Here is a 21628-nt window from a genome sequence, read left to right as displayed (position 1 = left end):
ATTATATTGTTGCATTGTATTATTTATTTGAGTTTTACATGTTAATATTCCATGAACAGTTAAATTAAATTGTTAAGTTTAAAATATTGAATTGATATTCTGCATTATTTCTTTGTAATTTGTTGGATTAGGTCACATTGGAATAGTTAAGATCAATATATAAAAAATGATTAAAATTAAATATTTGAAACTTCCATTTAGACAACACGTTAGATTGTGAGCGAGATTATTTTAGAATTCTTGTGATTTTGAGTTAATGATCTTATATTCTTTTTTATTTTCAATAAAAAAATCAGAAAGCAAATGTATCATTCTTTGTTTCTAAATTTCCCGTGTTACTGTTGAGATATATAAGTTTCAAATATTTACTTTGATTATTTATCAGCTCTTTAGACATTAGTAACTCTGAAAACTCAGTCTTTTGTGCTCTTTGATTGGCGCTGCTGCTACCAGGAACAATTATACACAATATAACGTTACTTCTATTGTTCGAAGGAAACTTAAAGGCAGAGCTATTTAACTCATCCTTGCGCCAGCATCCCTAAACATTAAACAATGATCTTATTCAATGACAAATCAGTGTTGGGATATATTGTTTCTTAGTTAATGTTCACTATTTTGTCATTTCTTTTGCGGTAGTATTGAAGTACAGTTCTAGTATATTCCACTTGTTCCAATTTTAAACATAACATTTCATTTCTTTATGAATCCCTTTTATAACGACAGACCTTCAAGGGCAAAGAAGAACCAACTTTATACAAAACTTATTTTCCAGTGCCAACTACACAATCCGATTCAACATGTCTCATTAGCTTATTTTTTTCCGTTTCAATTCATATCGCTTCTCGAATCAGCCTATAACGCAACCGTCCTGTCACGTGGTCCAGTCAGCAAGGTTTAAAAAAGACGCTACCTACTAATATATAATATTATCAAAATCAATTACTTGATCTTTCGCTCTGCTGTGTCATATGCGAATGCCGTGCAAAGTACATAAATAGAGCAAGGACTTCAGGAACCGAGAATATCTATCACGAATATGAGGCTTTGCTTTTGATACTAAGGTTATGATCAACTGAAAAAAAAAGTAGAACAAAAAGAAAACAAATGTAGTCTGTAACAGTATATATTGATCAATAGCAAAATGGTTATAATTGCAACTTACAGAGATATTTTAAAAGTGATAGGTCTACTAAGGGTCACATAAAAAATCGTACACATTTTCAATTTTACGCAAGAAGTTCTTATAATGTATATCATTTAACTGGTCGTATGTATTGTACCAATTCAATTAAATGCCTCTTTCTCTCTTTCTGGCTTAATGCGATTCTGTATTTATCAAAGAAACGTTTCTGTCCCTTAAAACTGACTGAGATAAACAATCGTGGTGTTTATGGGCAGTTCCATCGTTAAAAATACGAAGTTTTTTGTGAACATTTCTGTGGTTGCTTTAATTAGCAAACGGAGATTCGTGTATCATTATTTTTCCATTTCTGATGCTGCGGTGACAACATTCTTTGAAGGGTTGGTGCATGTAACCGTATGCTCTTGTATGCTGCTTTAGAAATACGAACCGTTTTAAGTAAATGTCTACAAAGCCCTAAACGTCGGGAGCGTTGAGGTTGAGAAAAAAACTCGACCCGGCTGATTCTTTTTGAACCCGATTGCATTCACACCTTAAGCCCCAGAAGGATTGTTTGGTCTGCAGTACGTTTCATCTGTCCATTGATTAGTGGTGTCACCGTCTTGCTACTTGGTCTTGCTGCAGTCTAGGCCATATATATTCACTCCAAAGTCTCTGACATAAGTCTTTGCATCAAACACGAATTTGTCACTACAGTGTCTGTCACTAATATGTCATTTTGCACAAATGAATGAAATGTCACTACTTTGTCATTTTGCACAAGTGAATAATACAAATTCCATCGGTTTTCAAAATTATTAAAACTAATGTCCCCCACATTATCCATTTTAGCCAAAATTAGTCTGTTTGCTTATGATCTATTCTGCACTATGTCTTCTTGAAAATTGAACAGGTTTGGCTATGCAATTTCACCATACATCGTGCGTGTGTCATGTTTTTTCTTCATGTTTGCGGTAAAGGGTGACATTTGGGCCGTCGATACTTTACATTGCGAATGTTGATACAGGGGAAACATTACAATGCATTACCTCGTGCACTCGAGCAAAAAAGAAGTATACAAGTGTAAGAAAACGTCGCCGTTGTATAGGTAAACAGCTCTAGGAAGATATCTTTTACGGTGTAATAATTTCAAGAAGACCGTAACAGGGCCAATTGAACAGAGGAAACACAGTGGGTATAGCTTTGAAACACACCACTGGGGAGCTTAAACGGCTTTTGCGCACCTAACCTCACTCTCTCCCAAATATGTTCAAAGTCACAGGATAGTGTCAGTTAAAGCTAATCCTTCCTGGTGAATCCTTGACACATGCAATGACAAGTTACGTAAATTATAAAAATGCTCTTGTAAATTTATATGAAATATTGATTTAGAAGGTTTCCTCAAAAACGTGTATACACAATGTTAGAACCAAAACCGGTTAATAGCAAGTGATTTGAAGCCAGCGATTTAAATCTACTCGGCTATGGAGGCTCCTAACGTCGTGAAGCGGATTACATGTATAGTCGGGGTAATAAAATGTTTCAAACATTAATATATGCAAGATAAAAGAAGATTTCCTCGGGAAAACTGTTTCTATGGGGATGGGTCACTCATAAGAACAAAAGGGCCCGGTAATCTTTTTGGAGAAAAATATCACTTTTTTACGGAATGAATGTCATGTACATGTAAGTCAGGTTTTATTTCTTTAATTCCAACACCTTCAGTAACACCACTTAATACATATATACTAAACAAATGACACAAATAGTATTCTTCTTTATTTCCTTTTTTTTCACGACACAAAGAGTCCAAACCACTTACCTATAGAGCAATGCGCAAAAAAGATATTTATATGCAAGTGTGTTGAAGATCCTGATTAGCGAAAGGTAAGCGACCGATAGAGTTTTGTAACTTTTCAGTTTCTGCACACGGCAGATTAGACCGGATTTTGTCTGCAATAACCCTCTGCCACTGGCTTCAGAATAACTCTACATTTTATTATGGATGGCGGGAAAGTATTTAGCGTGTTTTCGTGTTGGTGGTTCTTAAGTCACTGGTTCAGGAGAGTGGATGAAAAGAACAGTGTAACCGTCTTTATTACATTTCTTAAATCATTTGCATCTACACCAAAGATCGAGGTTTTGTTTCAATCTACAGAAATACAGAAATATTTGAAAATGCCTATTTTCTTTGAATTCATAATAGGACTTTTGTGCATTGTGCATATGGAACAGTCAGAAGAAATTCAAATTATACTCAACTTTGAAGTCCATGTTGTTATTAGGATCCTGGGATGTTACCGCTTCAGTTTTTCCGCTGAAAATGTGCCTGGAAAAGCTGGGAATCCGTTAGGGTTCTGGTTGAACACATTTTTTGACAGGAAGGACGGAAGACATTCCGCAAACAAGATATTGATCGGTTGGTATTGGAGCTGAGACAGATCTCGGGCTTCCTGAACATGTATTGACAAAATATGTTGTTTTCTTGGGCTAAGGGTACCATGACAGATTTGTTGGCGTTTCAAAAAAAGAAATATCTGGCATGTTGTTGAGCTAATAAGGAGAACAACGTGATGTAGAATTATACTGGTTATTCAATTAATATTTTCTTCTACTACCAGGCTCTTTTAAAATTACGAACAGACGTGTCCGGTATTTTTAAGTTTGTTTTGCTGTCTTCTTCATCGCTTGCCAAGTCGTGTTGTTCGAATTTTTAGACTACAAGCCAGCCGGCCGGAGAGCCAGTTGTATTAGTTTGATATGACAATAAAGCTTCTTGCTGATTTGTTACTCTTATTCGTCGTTTGCTACTAATTAGTAGTACCTTTGCCCTAATTCGATCTTGTTCATATGTTTTCTCTGGTACGATTAGCAACACTTTCAATGGATTTTTCAGGTTTAATGGTTCTGTGTCACCTTATTAGTTCGGCTGATATGAATATAAATAGGGAGCAAGAATTGGCACTATTGATTTACGTGTTACGCAACACCAATTACTGTAATCTTGCATAAAAACTATAAAGCTCTTCAAAAGCACTTCGGTAGATTAATGTTTTGACTATCTTGACTATAAAACAAGATATAAACATGAAGTATTATCTCAGTAAATTAAAAGCATTACCTACAAAGCTGTAGTATGAAAAGTGTATTCGTACATCAAACAATCATTGTATTACAGGACATATACAACTCTAGTTAACATTTTTCACAGGACATTTTCAAAGGTAAAACAACAACATAACACGCATGATGTTAGTAATCGGTCGTTATGACATGTAAAATACTAAATGATTATTGCATCTCGTAACTAAATGTACATAAAAATAGAAAAAGAAGCACACGGTTGGAAAGGTTGTTTAGACGCAATTGCATGGCTCGTGATTACTCTTTCGCTAAAAGCTGATGCGTTTGCAGCAGTGGTGTGAACATGATCTGCCATCTCTGTAAATGAAAGAAAATTCTGTTTTTAGTTTTAGTTAAGTTTAAGAATTATTACAACTGAAATATAAACCAGTAAGCTTCCCATCGTACTTTTCATTTTATTTTAACTTCTTTTTGATACAAAGCCAAAAGAAAAAAGACAAAGGCGTGTATAATAAAACAGTAAATAATGGTATCTACTTTAAGTACACTTTCAGCATGCTTTCAACATACTTCCGATGTGCTTTTGGATTATATGTAAGTATTGAAAAAGTTAAACATTAATTGCATTCAATGTTTCAACAGTGAAGGTTAATGCTGCAACAATAGTGCAGATATACTTAAATGTAGTATATACCGTAAACACAACACACACGACAAATTGGTTGTCTTCTAGCATGTATCTACATATTTGCAGTATGTTTCAATTATATAAATAATGCTAGGCTAAACCTGCTTAGTGTTTTGCATAAGTAGATCCCCCTCACCGATGTGGGTTCGAGCCTCACTCGAGGCATGGCATTCTTCAAGCCGGCTGCCGTATGGAAGGTCGGTGATTCTACTCGGGTATTAGCTCGTGATGAAATAAGTCACGGATGGGCACTTTGAGTCTTCTTTCACCACCAAAGCTAGAAAGTTGCCATATGACTTATAAGTGTGTCGGTGCGAGTTTAACACAACTAACACCAAAAAAAAAGCATTAGTGGATCTGGTCTCTTGGAATTCCCGGACACCAATCCCTGCACTGATCATTTGATACAGTTGCCCAACTTGCAGTTGCTCCACACACTATAACAACATCGTATTTTTTCCTGTATTTTTATCAATATGCAATGCAGCACTTACAAGGTATTTTCAACGAGTGATTATGCTGCAAAAATGCCGCATTTAACATTCATATAATATCCTGTAACATAGCCTGCGAGAAAGTGAAAAACGGCTCTTGCACACAATTCCGGAAATGGACATTTAGAAAAGATTTCTTACCTTTACTCTGCTAAATTTCTAAAAGGGACTGGTCTATCATTCAATTTGTGCAGTATCGTTTTTTATCTGAAGGGGGCTCGTATATCAAACGCTACAGACGAAGATTAGCATGCTCAGATGCACAGACTTATCTTAGTCTGCATTGGTCGGAAAGGCAAAATCCCTTGCCGCCAGCAGGCTAATGGTTAATGACGGTTTCTGGACATTTACAGAATTTTAATTTCAAGATAATGACATTATCAATAACTTATTAGATAAAAATAAGTTTCTGAAATGTTAACAAACTGGTATTTGGAAGAACTGATGAATGATGAATATATCTGAACCTTTTCTTGAACTGTCCACAGATATATTGCAAATTCAGATCTGTTTTATAATCAATAGAGTTAGTGAAGACAGAAGCGGCCCAAGAGTAGAATATGATAAATTGTGGCGTTCTTTTAATAAAGAATCACAACACTCATCAGATTCTAATCTGACTTGGTTCATAATCAAACTAGAACGAGCCACATCTATTTTCTCTAAGGTTGGATTAGATAGCTCCAATATTGTAACTCCTAAAGCATAAATAAGTCACAGAATGACAAACAAAGGGACATCTACCTCTACCTTTACTATCCTTAACGGGGTTCAGTTCAAGCCAAGATTTACGCCTGACACCGATGCTTTAAGCTCTTACTTTAGACGCGTGTTCAATATAAACTTGATCAAAACGAATTTTATGTATTGTACAATATTTCTAGTTTGGTTAAGATATTAAAGCATGAAATATTCTGGAACGTAATGTGTCTCAAATCTTTAAGGCCGAAATATTCTTAAGCTTCTCGAGTTCCAGATCATAAGTATAGCACAAGGACCATTACTTGCTGGTGAATGTTCTTGAACAGTACACATTCTAGAATCTATACGAATGTAAAACGGTGCAAAACGTTATTAAAACATACTGTTTAAAGTACGAGAGTAATTGTTGCATAATTCAGTTTATCAGTTTGATGGTAAGATAAGAATGTTAAACTGCAGTTTAGGAAGCCCTAAACAAAAGTTACTGCGGTACAAATCCATACACTGCCCTTCCAGCATAATTTTTCATCATACTGGAGAACTACTTCAATGTGAACTGAGAAAATCAGCCAACCAGTCATTTTCTACTCATTTTTAAAAATATTATATATACATTATTGTTAACAAAATGTAAACATTTCGAAAATGTCGAGGTACACAAAAAGATATTTTAAATCATTTTACTACAATATCACAGGTTTGTAACGCCGTATAAATTTTGTGATTTTAGACAACGGATGTAGTTATTAGCGTATACATGTACATTACAGGGACACAACATATTGATGAACTTGCTATACAGTAATTGTCGCAGTGTTTCCCTTGTAAATACATGTATTAGGGACACAACCCATTTATGAACTGGCTATACAGTACGTGTCTGAGTGTTTCCCTTGTAGTTATTACCGTATTCATGAAAACTACGGGAAAACAACCCATTGATGAACTAGCTATACAGTACTTGTAGCAGTGCTCTTTTTTTTTGAGGGGGGTGGGTGGGGGTGGGGGGGGGGGGGGGGGTAAGCATCGCACCGACACAATTATAGGCAATACGGCTATTTTCCAGCTGTTGGTGGAAAAAGACCCCAGGTGACCCTCCGTGCATTATTTCCTCACGGACGGGCACCATGTTAGAACAATCAACCTTCCATAAGTCAGCTTGATGGCTTCCTCAAATGAATAATTAAAAGTAGGCCAACAACGAAAGAAGCCGCAACGGAAAATATCGTAGACGGGTTGCTGAAAACATCCAACAATAAAAACACTTAGTCTACAAATATATGCAAAATACAGAAAACCATACAATCACAAGCAGCCTACAACAGTCTTAGTGGGTCGTGAGTTCGATCCTCGGGCGGAGCGTATGTTCTTCGTGACTATTTGATAAACGACATTGTGTCTGAAATCATTAGTCCTCCACCTCTGATTCATGTGGGGAAATTGGCAGTTACTTGCGGAGAACAGGTTTGTATTTGTACAGAATCCAGGAACACTGGTTAGGTTAACTGCCCGCCGTTGCATGACTGAAATACTGTTGAAAAAACGGCGTTAAACCCAAAACAAACAAACAAACAAACTGTTCCCTTTAAGAAAAAGTCATAAAGTATCGGGCCGATTCCCATTGCAGTATAATTAATCACGTATATTATAAAATCTAATTAAACTTAACGAACAATTAATTAATACATTGTTTATGAAAAACTACAAACTTTTAAAACACACATTTTATTCCGAGAGCCATATGTTACTTTATGTTGTGTTTCGCTTTTAGTTATTAGTGTATCATAATGCAATCTACGGGAACATATAACCAAACAGTACCAGCCCTACTATTTATTAATTTGTGTCTATAGAAAGACTACTTGTATGCAATTTATTAATACTAAAGCTGCACGGTACCTGTCGCAGTGTTCCCCTCGTAGTTATTAGCGTGTATATGAATGCCACAGGGATACATCTCATTGACACAAGAGCCATACAAAACCCAATTGCCTGAGCCCATCTAAGATAGATATATGTCTTTCCATAAGTTAGCGGTGTAAATGAGACTACGGAGAATATAAATATCGCCTGAAAATAAAAACAAACTGAATTTAAGAGCTGCTAAAATGAGGTAAACTAACATCGTTTCTATTAATTGAAGCTTTAGTTTTTAAATATTGACGTTAGTTGTATAGAACATATGTATATCACATATCACTTAGTACATATGTACATACCACGAAATATGAAGTTGCGTCAATTAGATGTTCAACTGTTGAAATCAAAAGAATTTATCATGATATTCTAATATTCTAACTTAGCTGAATTACTTCTGTTTTAGGCTGTTGTGTAATGAGAAATGGGTGGTTATAGCTGAAAATCAGAAACATTTTGCTAAGTGTATTCACGAAAACAGATTCTAGTTCTCGAAAAGGCGAGAGTTACTAATTTAAAACTAGCCAAACATATATCGTAAGTATGACGTATATCCTCAAAATATTTATCTTTACCTGAACTGATTCTAGTCTCAAAATAGCGAACTGTTAGACTCGCAAAACAGTAAACAGATACTAACTAGAGCACACATTGCATCTCTTACCTGCAATTGTATGAAATTAAAATTTGCTTCTTTAAATTTGGAAACAATGTTGTCGCAACAAGTTATAACTTAAAAGAAACTCATTTCAGAAAATACAATAGCGTAAACATACAGAGGTTATGATTGATATGATATATTTCCAACATATAAAAAACCAGTCCTATCATCAGCTCAGCTGCTTCCTGGAAACGTTCCTGTCCTGAAAGAATGTTGAAATACTGAAGCATATTACTTTTCCTCCAAGGAAAAAATCAGCTCCTTCGTCGGTTTTTATGCAATGCATCAGCTTATGAAGGTTTTGACGGCTTTGAAGGCTTTATACATATATGTATAGAGTTTATCGGGCATGTCTGCACTTTTGGTATTTTATACTAGGTGAATTGTGTATCTTAAATGGAAACTCTATAAATAACAGGAATTTCGAACTTAAAAACAACAGTGACACCGGAAAGGAGGGAGAGACCATGTAACTAAATAAAGTTGTTATGTAAAAGGAAGTGAAATGTTTGCTTTACATTTGTTTTAGTCGGATTTAAGGTCACACCGTCACAATTATTTGACGTATGATAATTTTTCCGTTCTTTTTAGTACTGGATGAAGTCTAGAGGATTTTCTCGAAGTATTATTTCAGACGGCGATTGTCAGCAAGCCAGTTTTGAAGGCTTCTTCACATAATAACTTCTACACACCAAGTGAGGTTTCGATTCTACAGCCCGGAGGACTGAAAGTAAGCTAACATAGCAACTCGGCCACGGAGGCTCAAACCATGTTTGTAGCACAAAACAAACATTGCAGACTCTGTAACAGGTCCATTTATCAAAATGGTATTTTAGATCTGGATGCGATTCGCTTCAAATATCCTGCAGTAAGTTTTTGATAACATTGCATCAAATAACTTTGTTTCTTTTCAAGGACAATTTCATACAGAATATAGACTTACTATAAATTTATATTAAATGCTCTTGTTCTAGGTAGAACTAATATTTATTATTAGTAACAGTATAAATTATGTTTTAGAATATATATATATACCAAACACCCATGAGACAACAACTGCCTCAAAGAAGCAAATCCACAACATGACGAATCCACTGACACAATAGTAGTCAAAGAGTTGAAACACATACATTCCACCCTGCATACAGAAAAAGGTCAACAAAGAATAGTTGAGAATTAAAGAAAGTAATTATGCAAGTCAGTTTTTATAGTAATTTACAATACTGATTTCATTTATGATTGAACTTCAGGTTTTCTTTCATGTTGGATTCTAAAACATATCAAGGACGAGGCATGTATTCGAGTCCATATGTAGCAGTTCTTACAGGCAAATGTATAGGTGTGAAATAAATTAAATAACTGAAAACTAAATCAAATGATATACTGATTATCGGTATTAAATTTCTACTCCTGTAAAATCTAAGGAAACAGAGTAATAAAATACCTCTGTTAGCATCGATAGTCCAAGTAAATAAGTAACTACACAGTAAACTGCAGAAAGAATCATTCTATTTCTCTTCCGTACAAATAATTTGGAAAAGCGTCTATAATCGGCGCCAAAAATGCTTCCATATCTACAAACATTACATAGACAAGATTCATAAGATACAATTGTATTTTCGAAATCACGAATCTCGGCGAAATAAGACTAGTCTTAACCTTCAGATGAATGCAAAACTAACGATCGGATCGTAGTTATTATTTATCTGAATTTCATTTAGTTCACACACATGTAATGCTTCAATTATAATCAGAACAATTTTATAACTGTGTAACATACCATGACTGAGTAAGATAAAATCAACAATATAAGGGATATAATTAAACAAAATATTCATTTAAATTAATTTCATACTTTCAGCTATTTATATCCAGTATGCAAACCTGTGACAATTATCTGAGATTACATTTACTTAAGTAGGTAATACAATTTACGTCCACAAAAACAGCCGCAATGGACAAAATAAATACAATCTGTAAAGATATCCTTAGATATGCATAGAGTGCAAACCAAGCAAAATAATAGCAGCCTTGGTTCATGAGAAGTAATGAAATATGCAACACCTCTCTCGCTCCTAGCACCGGCTTAAACAGAACTCTCTTCCACATCTTTTGAATGGATTCCATGATCCCAAAGGACAACACTAAATGAAAGTATGGGGAGACTTTTTGCACACGCCACACGGCATTTTCAGATTGCTGTTGCGATAGTTAATAAAATCTGTGAAAAGATCCTTTGGAAGCATAGAATGCAACCAAGAAGAATAATAGCAGACAGACTATTAAGTTTCTGAAAAGAAGTTTAGTTAAGAGTGCTTGCTACCGTGACATTACAGTAAATAAACTCACCTGACTGTCAAACCCAACACGCAATATCATTAAGAAGAAAAGTACAGCCCATAGAGGTGATATCGGCATCTCCGTGATCGCTTTAGGATAGGCAATAAACACTAAACCGGGACCTGTTGAGGAAAATTACATTGTTATTCATTACAAAAAAAAAACAAGAGCCATGTTAGACATGGCTAATCCCCCCGCCGGGCAAATTATAATTGAAGGCTAAAGTTCCTGGCAAGTTAGTGTCTGAAAGTATTAATTTTGGGGAAAGCTTTGAAGAACCGTTTAGTTGTGGTCCGCATCAGGGGTTTTAAAGATGTGGAAGATAGGATAAGTCAGTGGTGAGGTGGTTTACTGCTAAATTTTATTAATTTTCATGAACATTATAGCTATGATGTTTTTCTATATGGCTATTGTAAAAAGAACGAATGGAAAGCTAACAGGGAACAAGAGTGCCAGAATGTCACAATATACGCCCGTCACAGCAAATTTCTTTACTCTAGCAGCTGTATTTGCAAATGGAATTTTAATTTTGTGGTTGTTTAGTAATCATTGTAAGTCTTTTTTTTTCTAAGTCCACAAAAAAAACTCCTTACCAGGTAGAGATACCTTAAAATACACCTAAAATTGGAAAGTAACATCTATGTTGTACCAAAGAAAAGTGGTCTTGTTTTATCCCTACGGTCAATTATAAAAATGTTACAATATAAGTTATTTATAGTAACAACTAAGGGAAGTTAATCTTTAAAAAAAAAAAAAAAAAAAAAATTGTAAGTCCACACAAAAATATTTACCAGGTAGAGATTGGTCAAAATACACCTCAAACTTGGATGTAGCATGCATGTTGTACTACAGAAAAGTGGTCTCGATTTTTCCCTATGACTAGTAATGAAAAAGTTACAATAAAAGCTATTTAAAGTAACAACAAAGGGAAGTAACTCTAAAGAAGGGAACTGCGCATGACACTTCGTCTCATGATGGTGTATAATTGTGCCAAGTTACATCAAAATCCCTCCATGCATGAAGAAGAAATGCTTCGGACAAAGTTATTCTTGTATCTGACTTTGGCCTCTAAGTGTGACCTTGACCTTAGATCTAGGGACCTGGTTCTTGCGCGGGACACTCAGCCTCGTGGTGGTGAACATTTGTGCCAAGATATAATAAAATCCCTCCATACATGAAGAAGATACGGACAATTTTTTTAAAGAAAATATGATAATGGGGAATAATTAAAAAAGTAGGCAAGGCAGAGTTATTGTTCTTGCACACTGCACTTTCTCCCAATGTGTTCTGTCAGTGTATGAAGTATGAAGAAAATCCCTCCATTACTTTTGGAGTTATGCTCCGGACAAATTTTTTTAAGAAAATAAGATAAAGGGGAATAACTCAGAAAAATAGGCAGGTAGAGTTATTGTTCTTGCACACTGCACTTCTTCCCAATATGTTCTATCAGTGTATGAAGTTTGAAGAAAATCCCTCCAGTACTTTTGGAGTTATGCTCCGGACAAAATTTTTTAAGAAAATAAGATAATTGGGAATAACTCAAAAAATAGGAAAGGTAGAGTTATTGTTCTTGCACACTGCACTTCCTCCCAATGTGTTCTATCAGTGTATGAAGTTTAAAGAAAATCCCCCCAGTACTTTTGAAGTTATGCTTCGGACAAAGATCGTTGCGGACGGACGGACGGACAGACGGACGGACGCAAGCACGCACGCACGCACGGAGAGCATTTCTAATATCCCCTTCGCCTTTGGCGGGAGGATAAAAAAAGAGTTTCGGTCATATGTAACTAGGCATTTACACATGTAATCTAAAGAGAATTTTAAGATGCTGATATTACTCGAAGACTGTTTTCATTTGATTTCATACATAGTAGGCTTATGTTGTCGATTACTTCTGTTTGTTGACCTCGAGGTCAATGCTTGAATTTATGTTATTACAAATTATTGCAAATGTGCTCGTTCGTGATAGTGTCAGATAGTGTCGCCATTCACCATATACTGTATACGTCGCCATATTACTATGTAACAAAAATTATGTTGTATTTCTCATTCTAAATTTTACAGTGTATCTACCATTCCTGATCTCTTTCGGTTCTTTGTAGCCGAGTAGTTTAGGTAGTTGACTTCAAAACATTAGCTCCTAACCAAATTCGTTTCGAACCTTCGCTTGGTTTTAGACTTCTTTCAAATGGACAAACATTCTAGGTCTGTGGCTCTACCCAGAATTCCACCAGAGCCTAAATATTGCTTGGAGGTACCTAGGGTCTTGGGTCTTCCACCTCCATGAATAGCTACGAGAAAGACGCCATCTGACGTAATTATGTTGGTGTGATGTTGAACCCCACACCTCACGAATGCGTAATTTTGATTAATTATTACTTTGTTATATAACTGGCAAAGAACCTTATTGATATTCTGTACAGAGTTATAGTCAGGAAACATACCTTGAGTGGAGCAATGGCTTATTTTAAGATTTTAAACAATCTAGATAATCCGATCAATATATTTTTCATCGAGTGAAGTATGTTCACGAGTAGCGGAAAAATGCAAAATCCTGTGTTCCTGCTGAAGTTTAGTTCGATCACATGTAAAATAAATTTCCCTTTTACAGACACGCTGCGATATTTATTCTTTTAAGGTTGCATATCTCTTTTGAACTGGAACAATTGAACCAAGTCTGGTATCATTTTGCTTGGTTTTAGTGTTTTATGCATTTTAATGATCTCTTTATAGGTTTATGTCTGTCAGTTCGATCGTTTTGTTTTTCTTCAGTGAATTGATGTGCTAATATCATTTAAATACAGCTTTCAGTTACATGTAAAAATCAAGTTATTGTCAGTTGTTGGTACCTTTCCGCTCACTCTGACACCTCTACAAACACAGAACTATACTAATATCCAGATAACGAGTAAGGATACAGCCAACTCCCAAACTATGCTTCCCGGCTCGTCGATACCACTGGAAATATGTAGAACCTTTCTCCTGTAATAAACAAGATGATGACAAAATTGAAATATACACTGAAATGTGTATTAGCAGCATAGATATGCAGTGTGATTTTTAAAGATTTAATAACAACAAATGTGTACCATGGGAGTTCACATATTAGAAGCGTTTAAGATGACTTTCATCGCCCAGTTCGATTTTAACGTATAACTGTAAATACTGCACAGTCTGTTTTTGTTTGCCTGTTTACGCTTCTTCTTCATGTGCACACGGTCATGTCGCCGGGAAGTTCAACAGGGAAGATCATCCAAAGTTCCTATAATTATGTCGAAATCATAAAATACGCATAGTATCTCTGAAGAATTGTTTGTCTTGGGTTTAGGCCAACAGCGGGCAGTTGAAATAACCAGTGTTCCTGGATTCTGTACCAAGCGAACAGTTAACCTAACCAGGGTTCTTTGATTCTATGCAAGTACCAACCTGTTTTTTCACAAGTAACTGCCAATTTCTGAACATGAATCAGAGGCTGAGGACGAATGATTTCAGGCACAATGTCGTTTATCAATCGTCACAGAGAACATATGCCTGGCCCGGGTATGGAACTCACGATCTGAAAATCTGCGTTCTCCCTATTGGGTTGAGCGGGCTGGTTAAATGAGAAATGCTCGATCAAAATGGGCTAGTATATTTTCGCATTAGGTACCGTGGTTCTCACATTATATCTGGGGCTAGAATCTAGCATGCATAAAGGTATTTATGTCTATTTCGTTGCCAATTGGTCAATAGAAAAACAAACTTAAGCCAGTGCTGCTAGGGGGCGTGAGGGGTGTTGCGTTCCAATAATTCTCATGAACAGTCATGAACGGACTCAATCAAACCGGGTCTACTATTATTTTGCTTTAAAAATAAATTGTTGCATTATATGATTTTAAAGGATCTTCTTATAGATTTTATCAAACATACACTGTTATTCAAAATGCATGTTTTAATGATAATTATGTTAATTGCAATTGTCATTCGATCTCACATTATATGTTTATATCAACAACAACGACAACAACAACAACAATCCTTCGTTTTCAATTAACAAGGATATGCTTACAAATGCCCATTGTACTTACAAATCTTCAGTGTACTTCTACAGAAAAAAAAAACGATCGATTTTCTGGCCTAAACTGTTCATTAGACTTAAAATAGTTAGTGATCTTACTCCCAGAACTCTATTACCGCGTCGACTGTCTTGCCTTTGCTTGATTCATTTACCAGCACTGACGAAACATTGATGATCGGTGTTACAACATCTGGAACAAATATCGTAAAAGCAAACGTAGCATAGGTAGTAGAAACAATTTCAATAATTGAGTTAGAAAATAGATCGTATTATAAATAATCAAATTGAATAAACTATTTTATACTTGTGTTTCCCATCCCCCGTTACATTTGCGACGGACGGCAGGGAAGCATCCAAAAGCTGAACAAAAATATTGATTAATAACAAAACATTGATATTACTGGGATTTTTTTTTTTAAAGATCATGCTTCCAAGGTCCATTTATTGTTTCAATATGGCCATATACGTGTCTTATATAGTTTGTTCATGTAAGTTTGGTATGTAAGAGGTAATTATGCGCGTTACCTATAATTGAGCCGCGCCATGAGAAAACCAACATAGTGGGTTTGCGACCCGCATAGATCCAGACCAGCCTGCGCATCCCTGCATCCGCGCAGTCTGGTCAGGATCCATGCTGTTCGCTTACGGTTTCTCTAATTGCAATAGGCTTTGACAGCGAACAGCATGGATCCTGACTAGACTGCGCGGACGCACTATGTTGGTTTTCTCATGACCCGGCTAATATGAGTTTAATATTTTTGCAATGTTAACGTTCAAGATTTCTAAAAACTGACATTCACTTAACCTGTCAAATTTGAGATGGCACACTGTCTACCATGATACAGTTGTTCAAAATGTAAACACGTGATTAAGCTTGTAGACAATTAGACTGACTGGACCAGTCCTCGCCCAGAAAAGGCATTAAAATTGCAATATTTTTATTGTAATACTATATATAAACTTCTTTGCCTCGTTAGTTCTACCCAGGCATTGCCCCATTAAGATGACCCAATTTATAGTAAACACTTACATCCGGGACTTTGAAAATCGGGCATAACACCACTATACTGTTTTCATCGTTCTTCCAGGTGGACAGGACCCATGCTCGCCCAGTGGTATATTTTTAAAAGAAAACCATTTATGTATTAAATGATATGATAAACATTTAGTCTAATCAATCAGTATTCTCAAAAACATATTCACTTCCACAAAAAGCATGATAGTTATACAATAGAAGTTATCAAAACGTATTTACTGTAAAAACTAATGATGCAGCATTCTTGCCTAGAATTTATAGGTAGGATGCAGACGAATCACAAAATTGCATCAACAACATATTTTTAATTACATTTAAATAAACTAGATGTGAAAGATGACGGTAAAATTGTCTGTAATTGTTTTTGCCCTGGAAGCAGCATTTCGAAAACAATTTTGACAGCCCGGAGTCGACGAATATTTGCTGATATAAAATCATTATTTGGTCTGATAGTTTGAAAATAAACAGCATAAGAAGTTCATACTATGTGTAACCTTTAGTTTTGCAACAGCTTTTAACCAGTGGTTTTGAAAATATTTATTTTAAGTCATGTTTCTTTTTGGCCACTTTCACTTTTGGTTTCACTTTCACTTTTATTTTCGTCTGCTATCGACCTTGACTGGAACCGGAAACTCTTCAAAAGTGAGGACAGAAAGTGGGACACAATGGGTACAAAAAATAAACAACACATGTGATAAAAGTTTGCATCTTTATTACACAATCTGGCATCAAAATAAAAAGTGGGCGAGCATGTGCCTGGGCGAGCATAGGTCCAGTGACTCTAACTTATAGGGTATCAGTTTTACATTTTAGTAAACACTTAGTAAAATGAGTATACGAGTTAAGGATTTTAAACACTAAAAATTCTAAAATCTTAACATCACATCCAGTTGTTCAAAATGATCTACATGTATATGATTTGTCTAACGGTCGATTAACTTATAGGGTTATAAATTTTCATTTTAGTACTATTAAACACTAAAAGTATTTACAGTTATATGAAATCATCATACTATTATTTCCCACAGTCGGTTTCATTTTAAAAAAAACTGGGCCCTGGCCTATATTGTGAGATGTATTGTTTCCATTTTACTATACTAAACTATACTAAATGTTGCTGTTTGCAGGTTATTCCTATTGGTTCCTAGTCCTTATTTAAGCCTACTTAAACAGTGAATATTAAAATATTGCAGTCCAAAAGTATTTTTCCCAGTTCAGGACTACACTATGCCAGTCATACTTTTTGGTTGATTAATGTTTTGTTTTGTTTTAGAATATTAAACATTCGTTGCATTCTATGCTTCCATTGGTTCTTATAGATCTGACTCACCTGTCTGTATTCCACTCATTGTTACAATGTGACCATGGAAGCGTTGAAGAAAATGACATGACAAGAAAGTAGGCAGCCCAAGCCAAGATTATGATATAGTAGATGTTCATTTGGAAAGTAACAATGAACGATGCTATTCCTATTCCTGGAAGTAAAGTTAAGTTTTATATTATATTTTAGTGAGTAGTAAATATGTCAATAAAATGGGCAATATTGCTTCGAGACGAAGAGGCCATATCATACAAAGTACATATGTAAAAGTTGACGTAAAGATTTTCTGTCTCCATTCTGTAAAAAGAATGAACATTTAATTTACTAGTAATCATTTTTTTGCAAATTAAATATGGTTGATTAAAGTGCACTACTTCTAGAAAGTTTTATTTCTGATTGCATCTAACTATTTAGTGCTGTCTTCAAAACGATACATTTTAAAATAAATACAAACACATAAAAAAACTAAACGGAATGTGCCATTATCCATTTTAAAAGCTTTCCTGAAAAATATTTGTCAAAATGTTTAGGTAGAATATTTTCCTTGTAATTTTCTTACGTATAACTTTTGAAGACCCACCTTTAAATGCTGGAATTAGTCTAGCCCATGTTTCCACATTGCCAATACTCATATATTGTCCGAGAGCCAGTTCCATGATGAAAAGCGGCAAACCGCACGTGACAAGGCATATAATATATGGTATCAGAAACGCACCTTGAAAAAATATACATAATAACAACAATGTCTATTTGCGACAGTTGTGTTTGACAATTTAATTTGATTTAAGAAAGTGTAATATATGGATCAAATGTAATGAAGCTATATGTTACAGTCTGCTTTCGCGTTGGTGCAAACTTGATTTCAAAAGCACGGCGTTTTTGCATATTGTACTACCGTTAGCTCTGTGAAAAGAAAATGTGTACAGAAATGGTGTTTAAAAATATGCCTGTTGGTCTACAGTTTAAAAAGAACAAAGGACCATAATTATAAGTATATTTTGCACACTGATACTATTCTACTTCACGGCTTTATTTTGATTGCGGTTGCAATGGACTTTTCATAAATATCTCTCCCCATAAAAGGCAAATAATCATATGATGTTATGAGCTTATTTAAGTATAAATCTAACTTCAGCAGCCTTAACTTAAATTTAATATTCAACGGCCTTTAAATCTAACTAGAAATGACTGATCTAGAACCAATGTTCCCAACGGTATACCTCCTCCATTCTTGTAGCACAAGTATGGAAATCTCCAAATATTGCCAAGTCCAACAGCGCACCCTACACAGGCAAGAATAAAATCCAGTTTACTTGACCATTGATCCCTCTTCGGATTAAATTGATCATTATCTACAACATCTGATTTAGAGCTTACGTGACCATTGTTCAAGAACCTTTCATCCAAATCTTCACTTTCGTTTGGTTTCATGCGAATCTCTAACTCTGTACTTGCTATCATTTCTGTTGACCTGTTCCAATGTACTCATATGCTAAAATGTAAAAAGATAAAACAGCTTACGTTATTTTTTCGTGAAAAAAAAACCCAAACAAACTCAAAACGTTTCAAGTTGAAACACTACATAAAAATTGAAGATATTTTGGAAATGAACTTCTATGCCTTTTGCCAAATAACTATTCCAAAACACTGAATCACATAGTTTATAATTAATATTAATAATTATAGATTTAAATTCGTTTTGTCCTATATAAATATAAGTTGTCTCAAACAAAGAGGCTGTTTAGTTTGAAGGGGTGCATATTCTGATTTAGAATAATTTATGCATAGAAACGCATAGTGTGAAACAACATACAAGGTAGTATACAGTTCAGTTTTAAGGTCAGCGACGTTTGTGTACTTGTATTTAACTGAACAGTCTCTTATTAGGTAATGTTAACAAACTAGAAAGATTAAGTACAGTTTATGGTTATAATGCAGTAATTCGTAAATCGGGGGCCAAATGGGCATTATTTCACTCATGGAATGAATTTTACATATTTTATTAAAATAGGACATTTTTCATGCTAATATTCGCATGATTTCGAGTTGTTTACTTGAAAACGAAAGTAGGGTGTTTATTTTGCGGACCGCTTTCTGAAATGCGGCAATATGAGGGTACCTGACTTTAGTTGACTTGCATTTCACTGCATACTATTCAACACCCCTTTTTCTTTTCGTTTTCTTGAAGCAAATGTATGGATATCTTGTTGAAAATAGGTCTACGACGGAGTGAAAATCTAGAAACTGTAACAATATTGTTCTGAAGTAGCTGAATTTTATATGAAACAAAGAACAATTTCTTTTATTGGTATGTAACCTATAAATAGGTTATAATGCAGTAATTCGGTCAAAAATGTGCTTCCGTGGTGTAGTCGAAAGAAATCCCTAATAAATAGATCCTAATTTTTCCATTTTTCGCGCATTTGCGCGTAAAACGGGGGCCAAATGGGCATTATTTCACTGGTGGAATAAATTTTACATAAAATAGGACATTTTTCATGCTAATATGCGCATGTTTTCGAGTTGTTTTCTTGAAAACGAAAGTAGGGTGTTTATTTTGCGAACCGCTTCCTGAAATGTGGCAATATGAGGGTACCTGACTTCAGCTGACTTGCATTTCACTGCATACTATTCAACACCCCTTTTTCTTTTCGTTTTCTTGAAGCAAATGTATGGATATCTTGTGGAAAATAGGTCTACGACGGAGTGAAAATCTAGAAACTGTAACAAAATTGTTCTGAAGTAGCTGGATTTTATATGAAACAAAGAACAATTTCTTTTATTGGTATATAACCTTATTCAGGTAAATATATGGGCTCAATACTAATAGGTAAGTATAAGCATTGTGTATTTGCATTTTATGGGTGAGAATGCGGAATGCTTTTTTATTACTTTTTATCTTTAACATTGCATTATTTGATTTCATATACCGTTAAGGACAGATATGGATAAAATGGATTATTATGGAAGTAAATTGCATGTAATAACTTTTATCAAAATAAGTATAAAATAGTTTAAAGAATACACAGACAATATGTTGCATACATGTGAAAATAAAATAAGTAATAACTGTATCTTTGTGCTCGTTATTATAACTGTGAACTCTGACCACAGAAATCCACTGACGCAGCTTGTGAAACTACAAGTACCTTTGAAGCGGCATAAGTAACTGTACAAAAATAGCAATAAAATCATGAAATAAATATAACAAAAACATGTTTTCATGTTTTGTTTTCAACAGGAAAAAATAAAATTGTGGGAGTACTGAATCCAAGATGCTTATATTACGGGCAATCACGGAACCACCACGCAATATTTTGTAGTTGTAACTGGTAGGGATTCTTATCTAGACAAGATAAATCAAATCATGCTACTGAGTACAGACGAGTCTATAAATCGAACTCTCAAGAGTCCAAATCAATAAATTTGTTTTCTGTCCAGCTTATAATGGAATGTGAAACGCCAAGTATAATCTACGCACACGTGATTTAAATATTACGCATCCGAACTCCTGCCCATATTTTATTAACTGATGAATTATTGCAACCATGCTAATATTTCGCACTTTACAGTACAATCTACTCACCTCGGCCCTTATGCTACGCAATACGGAGAATGCGGAAATACCCAATGTTTCATGATTGTTGACAGTACTACCTTTTAGCTCGAAACGTTATGCGGGAATGAAATTTTCCGACAATTAAGATATAAAGCAGTGACAATTGTGAAAATCTTATTTACATTAACATTTGAGGGTCTGTTGTAAAAGAAATCAAAAGTAAATAATTTATTCAAAATTTATGACGTCTATACAGTTTCTTAAAGTAGTACACGTGTCCTGTGACGACACAGGAGTATTACAAATATTATTAGTTACACAGCTTATTGGTGACAGGATACGGGATATACGCTGTCGAGGAAATCCATATCAGGCGAGAGCAAGCTCGAGCCTGATATGGATTTCCTCGACAGCCTGATATGGATTTCCTCGACAGCGTATATCCCGTATCCTGTCACCAACAAGCTGTGTAACGATTTTATCTTACCGACTACCCTTTACTTACATGCTATAATCTAATATTTTGTAAATTAACAAAGCGGCAGCCATTTGTTTTAATCAAAATTCATATCTGAAATATATCCTGTCTCCACGTGACATCTATTTACCAATAGAAATGCAAGAAACTTGTAGGAGGCAAGATAAA

The 21628-nt window shown here is 35.0% G+C and overlaps 1 protein-coding gene across 2 annotated transcripts; it reads right to left on the bottom strand.

The window, feature by feature from the left end:
• Nucleotides 1-4280: 4280 nt before the first annotated feature.
• LOC123546256 (sodium- and chloride-dependent GABA transporter 1-like) lies at nucleotides 4281-18949 on the bottom strand. Of its 2 annotated transcripts, XR_008372460.1 has the most exons (8): nucleotides 15166-15177; nucleotides 13859-13991; nucleotides 11019-11131; nucleotides 10114-10243; nucleotides 9705-9807; nucleotides 8584-8672; nucleotides 7991-8161; nucleotides 4281-4564 (listed from the first exon to the last, which is right to left on the bottom strand). XR_008372460.1 is itself a non-coding variant. In XM_053551564.1 (6 exons), the coding sequence occupies exons 1-4, from the start codon at nucleotides 18882-18884 to the stop codon at nucleotides 15211-15213; spliced, it is 567 nt and encodes a 188-aa protein (XP_053407539.1). In that variant the 5' UTR covers nucleotides 18885-18949; the 3' UTR covers nucleotides 10697-11131; nucleotides 13859-13991; nucleotides 15166-15210. The 2 variants fall into 2 exon arrangements, 1 of the variants encoding a protein (XP_053407539.1); XM_053551564.1 differs by lacking the exons at nucleotides 4281-4564; nucleotides 7991-8161; nucleotides 8584-8672; nucleotides 9705-9807; nucleotides 10114-10243 and adding exons at nucleotides 17433-17577; nucleotides 18004-18138; nucleotides 18644-18949 and having other exon boundaries at nucleotides 10697-11131; nucleotides 15166-15256.
• Between the last annotated feature and the right edge of the window lie 2679 nt (nucleotides 18950-21628).

The sequence above is a fragment of the Mercenaria mercenaria genome, chromosome 9 (assembly GCF_021730395.1).
Source record: "Mercenaria mercenaria strain notata chromosome 9, MADL_Memer_1, whole genome shotgun sequence".
NCBI classification, from domain to species: Eukaryota; Metazoa; Mollusca; class Bivalvia; order Venerida; family Veneridae; genus Mercenaria; species Mercenaria mercenaria.
The sequence above is the reverse complement of the archived record's forward strand: the minus strand, read 5'-3'. Positions and strand labels throughout refer to the sequence as shown.